This window comes from Nothoprocta perdicaria, unplaced genomic scaffold (genome assembly GCF_003342845.1).
Source record: "Nothoprocta perdicaria isolate Ctin4 unplaced genomic scaffold, notPer1 scaffold_570, whole genome shotgun sequence".
NCBI classification, from domain to species: Eukaryota; Metazoa; Chordata; class Aves; order Tinamiformes; family Tinamidae; genus Nothoprocta; species Nothoprocta perdicaria.
Genome location: NW_020455833.1, coordinates 59,957 through 66,599, shown reverse-complemented (window position 1 = coordinate 66,599; position 6,643 = coordinate 59,957). Strand labels below are relative to the sequence as shown.

The 6,643-nt window shown below is 70.5% G+C and overlaps 1 protein-coding gene across 1 annotated transcript in view; it reads left to right on the top strand.

Moving 5' to 3' along the window:
* The window catches only part of LOC112955483 (dynein heavy chain 2, axonemal-like), a gene marked incomplete at its 3' end in the record, with an annotated part of 69,295 nt that overhangs the window by 3,052 nt on the left and 59,600 nt on the right, over positions 1–6,643 (top strand). Inside the window, exons 5-12 of the mRNA XM_026048805.1 lie at positions 144–308; positions 981–1,127; positions 1,301–1,457; positions 1,987–2,226; positions 2,965–3,153; positions 3,251–3,398; positions 4,946–5,138; positions 6,253–6,453. Coding sequence (XP_025904590.1) covers positions 144–308; positions 981–1,127; positions 1,301–1,457; positions 1,987–2,226; positions 2,965–3,153; positions 3,251–3,398; positions 4,946–5,138; positions 6,253–6,453 — 1,440 coding nt within the window. The remainder of the gene's footprint in view (positions 1–143; positions 309–980; positions 1,128–1,300; positions 1,458–1,986; positions 2,227–2,964; positions 3,154–3,250; positions 3,399–4,945; positions 5,139–6,252; positions 6,454–6,643) is intronic.

Here is a 6,643-nt window from a genome sequence, read left to right as displayed (position 1 = left end):
CCTTCAAGGAGCTGGGGGTAAGCGCGCCGCGAGTGCCTCCGCCGCCGCGCGCGCCCGCCGCCCCGGCGCCGCCACCCACGCGCGTCCCCGCAGCGCCTGGCGGCCGCGCGCTGCCTGCCCGAGGCCGGCGTGGGCGAGGAGAGCCGGCAGGCGCAGCAGCAGCTGGCGCAGGCGCTCGACGAGCTCGAGCGCCGCAGCTTCCAGGAGTGGAGCCGCGCGCTCGACCGCGACTGCCTGGCGCGCCTCGACGTGCCGCTGCTGGCGCCCAGCGCGCACCGGCCCGGCCTGCTCGACCTCAACTTCGACAAGTGCGAGGCCTCCCGCGCCCGCTGTACCCGCTCCCCGCGCGCCGCCCGCGGCCTCTGCGCCCCCCGCACACCCGCACGTGCTGCACGCTCCTTGTGCGCCACCCACACGTGCTGCACGCTCCTTGTGCACCCCGCACACCCCTGTGTACCCCCCGCGTGCTGCATGTTGCTTGTGTGCACCCCTGCACACCCCCATGTGTCCCCCATGTGCTGCACGCTCCTTGTGCCCCCCGCACTCCCCATGCACCATCGCATGCTCACTGTGCTCCCCGTGCACCCCTGCACTCCCCATGCACCCCCCCATGCTGCACGCTCCTTGTGTGCCCCCCGCACACCCCATGCACCACCGCACACTCACTGCGTTCTCCCAATGCACCCTGCATTCCCCCCTCACGCCCCTCGTGCACCCTGCATGCCCCCTGCACACCCCGCATGCCCCCCTCGCGCTCCTTGTTGCCCCTGCATGCTCTCCTCGTGCCCCCTGTGCACCCTGCATGCCCCTCTTGTGCCCCATGTGCACCCTGTATGCCTCCCTTGCGCACCCTGCGCACCCTGCATGCCCCCGTCATGCCCTCCGTGCACCTGCATGCCCCCCTCTTGCCCCCTGTGCACCCTGCATGCCCCCTCGCGCCCCCCGCGTGCCCCGCGGCGCTGAGCGCGCCCCCGCCGCAGGGAGCTGCTGAAGCTGCTGACGGAGGCGCGGGGCTGGGAGCGGCTGCTCTTCGAGGTGCCGCACTACGTGGCCGAGGTGTACCGGCGGCGCGAGGACCTGCGCGCCCTGCGCCACAACCTGCTGCTCGTCGTGCGCGACTACAACCGGTGAGGCCCTGCGGCGGTGCTCTGCGCGCGGGGGTACCCGTCAGGCGCGCCAGCCGGTGCGGGAGTACCCATCAGGGGTGCCAGCCACGAGGTGGTACCTGTCAGGCGTGCCAGCCAGGCGGTGGTACCCGTCAGGGGTGCCAGCCTGACGCCGCGCCCGCCCTTGCCCGCAGCATCGTGTGCGAGCTGGCGCCCGAGGAGCGGGCGCTCTTCGCCGAGCGCCTCCGCGCGCTCGACAGGAAGATCCAGCCCGGCCTCAAGAAGCTGCTCTGGTCGCTCAAGGGTGCCAGCAGCTGCTTCATCAGCGAGTGCCGCCTGCACGCCAGCAAGGTGCCCCGCGCCCCCCGTGCCCCCGCGGTGACAGGTCCCCCTGCGCGGGCCCCGTGTCCCCTCCTGCAGCGGTGACAGGTCCCCCTGCGCTGGCCCCGTGTCCCCTCCATGGCACCTTGGTCCCCTCTCCCGTTCCCTGCTCTTGCTCCTCCCTTGTCCCCTGCTGCGCTGGCTCCAGGCCCCCTGTCCCACTCCCCGTGGTGGCTCTGGGGTCCCCTGCCATGTCCCCCTGTCCCCCCTTCTGTGGCTCCCTGTCCCCCCATCGCACTCCCTGACACAGCTGCACGTCCCCATGCCAGTCCCATGTCCCACCTGCCAGCCCCTGTCCCCTGCCACCTCCCTGTTGCCCTGTCACCCCCTGTCCCCTGCCACCTCCCTGTCACCCCGTGTCACCTCCTTGTCCCCCTGCCACCTCTTTGTCACTCCCCCTGCCCCGTCCCCTCTGCCATATCCTGTTCCCCTGCAGCTCCTGTCACCTACACCCTCGTCCGGACCCTCCCCGGTGCCAGCGCGTGGTGCCCGGTGGCAGGTGCAGGCGCTGGTGACGGAGTTCAAGGCGGCCACGGTGGCGGTGGCGCGGCTGGCGCAGCGCATGAGCGAGACGCTGCTGCTGCAGCTGCCCGCGCAGCGCCTCTACAGCGAGCTGCAGTTCGCCGAGGAGCAGCGGCAGCACCGCGCGCGCGCCCAGGCCGCGCTGGGCGCCCTGCACGCCGAGGCCGCCCAGCTGCTGCAGCGCGCCATGCTCGTCTTCGCCCGCGACGGCCCCGAGGTAGCGCCCGCGTCCCCCGCGTGGCCCTCTGCGTCCCCGTGTCCCCCGCGTGCGCCCTGTGCCCCCTGCACCTACCTGCATGGCCAGACCCGTGTGTGAGCAGCCACCGCGCGTCCCTGCACGTGTCCCCTGTGTCCCCTGCGTGTCCTCGTGTGTCCCCTGCACACCCCCTTGCTCCTTGTGCCCCTCGTGCACTCCCTGTGCCCCCTGCACACCCTGTACACCTACCTGCACACCCTGCACACCTGCCTGCACAACACCCGTGTGTGAGCAGCCACCGCGCGTCCCTGCACGTGTCCCCTGTGTCCCCTGCGTGGCCCCTCTGCGTCCCCGTGCCCCCCGGGTGCGCCCTGTGCTCCCACGTGCTCCCCACACACCTGTGCAGCCTGCACTGCATGGCCAGACCCGTGCATGAGCAGCCACCGCGCGTCCCTGCACGTCCCGTGTCCCCTGCGTGTCCTAGCGTGTCCCCTGCACACCTGCCTGCACAACAAGGCCCATGCATGAGCAGCCACCGCCCCCCACTGCGTGTCCCCTGCGTGTCCCCATGTCCCCCGTGTGCTCCCCACGTGCTCCCTGCGCACGCCCGCACACTCCCTGTGCCCCCTGCACACCCACCTGCACCACAACACCCACGCGTGAGCAGCCACCGCCCCCCGCCGCGCACCCCCCGCGTGTCCCCGCGTGCCCCCGCGCCCCGCTCCGTGCCCACGCGGTGCCCACGCGGCACCGCCGCAGGTGCAGGCGCAGTGGCTGAGGCAGGCGGCACGGCTGGACCGCATGGTGGAGGAGGCGCTGCGGCTCAACGTGCGCCGCTCGCTGCACGAGCTGGCGCGCGCCGTGGCCGGCGACGGCCGCGGGCCCCCCGGGCCGCTCTTCCGCGTGCGCGTCTTCCTGGCCGAGGGGCAGGGCGAGGCGCCGCCACAGGTGAGCGTCCCCACGGGGGACACCCGCGGGTGTCCCCGCGTGCCCCCGGCCCAGCGGCGCCGTCACCCGGTGCCGCCGTGTCCCCCCGCCCGCGCAGGTGGCCTTCTCGCCCAGCCTGGCCGAGCTGGCCGCCATGGTGAACGACATCCCCGGGCTGCTCATCCTGGCGCTCGCCGCCTTCTCCCGGCTGCCCGAGCTGCTGGGGCAGCGGCGCCCGCGGCGCGAGCCCATCTGCGTGCTCGTGGGTGAGGACAGCCCCGCCTGCGCGGTGGCACCCTGCGCGGGGACAAGCCCCGCGTGGTGACACCCTGCACAGGGACAGACCCCACGCGGTGACACCCTGCATGGTGACAGACCCCACGTGGTGACACACTGCGCGGGGACAAACCCCACATGGTGACACCCTGCGCGGGGACACCTCTGCCCAGTGACAGACCCTGCGTGGTGACATTCTGTGCAGTGACAAGCCCTACGTGGTGACACCCTGCACAGGGACAAACCCCACGTGGTGACACCCTGCGCAGGGGCAAGTCCCACATGGTGACGCCCTGCGCAGTGACACCTCTGCCCAGTGACAGACCCTGCGTGGTGACATTCTGTGCAGTGACAAGCCCTACGTGGTGACACCCTGCGCGGGGACAAGCCCCACGTGGTGACACCCTGCGCGGTGACACCTCTGCACAGTGACAGACCCCACGTGGTGACACTCTGCGCGGGGACAAGCCCCACGTGGTGACACCCTGTGCGGTGACACCTCTGCACAGTGACAAACCCCGCGTGGTGACACCCTGCACGGTGACACCTCTGCACAGTGACAAACCCCACGTGGTGACACCCTGCACAGGGACAAACTCCATGTGGTGACACCCTGTGCGGTGACACCTTGCACGGTGACACCTCTGCACAGTGACAGACCCCACGTGGTGACACCCTGTGCGGTGACAAACCCCACGTGGTGACACCCTGCGCGGTGGCACCTCTGCACAGTGAGAGACCCCATAAGTTGACACCCTGCGCGGTGACACCTCCACACAGCGACAGACCCCACGTGGTGACACCCTGCGCGGTGACACCTCCACACAGTGAAAAACCCCACTTGGTGACACCCTGCACAGTGACAAACCCCATGTGGTGACACCCTGCACGGTGACACCTCCACACGGTGACAAACTCCATGTGGTGACACCCTGCGGGGTGACAAACCCCACATGGTGACACCCTGCACAGTGACACCTCCACACAGCGACAGACCCCACGTGGTGAGACCTCCCTGCGATGGCACCTCTGTGCAGTGACAAACCCCCATGGTGACACCCCCATGCGGTGACACCCTCCCAGGGTGATGCCCCCGTGTAGTGGCATCCCCATGCTGTCACAACCCCGCAGTGTGACAGCCTGCACCGTGACACCCTTGCACAGAGAGACCCCCCTGTGGTGACACCCTACACAGGGACACCCTTGTGTGGTGACACGCCCATGCAGTGCCACCCGCACGCAGTGCCACCCGTGCATGATTACAGCCCCACGTGGTGGTGCCCTTGCCAGTGACACCGTGCGCAATGACACCCCACGTGGGGACAGGCTTGCGCAGTGACACCTCCACATGCTGACAGCCCCACGTGGTGACACCCCACCATGGTGACACCCCACGCTGTCACATCGCCATGTGGTGACACCCACCACAGTGTCACTCCCACGCGGTGACACCCCACACAGTACAGCCTCCACACGGTGACACCCCACCACGGTGACACCCCATGCCGTGACATCACCATGCGGTGACACCCCGCAGAGCGCGACGAGGAGGTGGCCAAGCTGCGGGCGCAGATTGCGGCCGGCGTGCAGGCGGCCGCCGCGCAGCTCCGCGGCTACCTCAAGACGTGGGCCGGCTACCGGGAGATCTGGGAGGTGGACAAGGAGGCCTTCGTGACCCGCTACCGCCACCTCGACCCGCTCGTGTCCTCCTTCGACGCCGACATCGCCCGGTCAGCCCCCGGCCCTCCCGCCCGCCGGCCTCCTCCCACCCTGGTGGCCCTGGCCCAACCCGGTGGCCCTGGCCCACCTCTGTGCCCTGCTCCTGCTGGCCCCGTTCCTGCTGGCCTCTTCCCAGTGTCCACATCCCGCCCTGGTGGCCTTGTTCCAACCCAGTGGCCCTGTCCCAACCCAGTGGCCTCCTTCTGCTGGCCCCGTTCCTGCCCAGCATTCTCCTCCTGGTGCCCCCATCCCGACCCGTTGGCCTTGTCCCAACCTGGTGCCCCTGGCCCAACCCAGTGGCCTCCTCCTGCTGGCCCCGTTCCTGCTCGCCTCCTCCCAGTGGCTTCCCAGTGTCCACATCCCACTCTGGTGGCCTTGTCCCAACCTGGTGGCCTTATCCCAACCCAGTGGCCCTGTCCCACCCCTGTTTCCTGCTCCTGTTGGCCCTGTTCCTGCCCAGCAGCCTCTTCCCAGTGTCCACATCCCGACCCGTTGGCCTTGTCCCAAACTGGTGGCCCTGTCCCAACACGGTGGCCTTGTCCCAGCTTGGTGGCCTCCTTCTGCTTGCCCCCTTCCTCCCCAGGGACCTTCTCCCGCCATCCAACCCAGGTGTCCCCATGCAGCTCTGGTATCCCCCCTAGCACCCATTGCCGGCCCTGTGTCCCCAGCCCAATGTCCTCCACACCGTAGCCATCGTCTTGCCTTGGTGTCACCTCTGCGGTGGCTCCTGCCTGGCCCCGCTCTCAGTCACCATCCCCACCCTCGTGCCCATCACCTCGTGCTGGTGCCACCCTCAGTGTCCCCGTCCCCGCGCTCCTCACCCACCCCTCGTCCTCATCCTCGTGCCTGGCCCCGTGTCCCCGTGTCCCCGTGTCCCCGTGTCCCCGTGTCCCCGTCCCCGTGCTCCTCACCCACCCCTCGTCCTCATCCTCGTGCCCAGCCCCGTGTCCCCGTGTCTCCGTCCCCGTGCTCCTCACCCACCCCTTGTCTTCATCCTCGTACCCGGCCCCGTGTTCCCGTCGCCATGCTCCCGCCCCGCTCTGTGTCCCCATGTCCCCGTGTCCCCGTGCTGCCGCGCGTGTCCCCGTCCCCGCGCGGGCGCTGACGCCCCCGGCGCACGCGCAGCTACATGGAGGTGGCGAACAACGCGCAGAAGGAGGAGACGGTGGTGAGCGCGCACGTGGCGCTGCTGGACTGCGGCGCGCTCAAGGGCGCCGTGGTGCGGCACTGCGCCGCCTGGCAGGGCCGCCTGAGCGCCCTGCTGCACGACATGGCGAGCGCGCGCCTGCACGGCCTGCACGCCTACCTGCGCGACAACGCCTGCGCGTGAGCAGCCCCCGCCACGCGTGTCCCCCGCGTGTGCCCTGCGTGTGTCCTGTGTGCGCCCTGTGTGCGCCCTGTGTGCGCCCTGCGTGTCCCCCGCGTGTCCCCTGCGTGTCCCCCGCGTGTGCCCTGCGTGTGCCCTGTGTGCGCCCTGCGTGTCCCCTGCGTGTCCCCTGCGTGTCCCCTGCGTGTG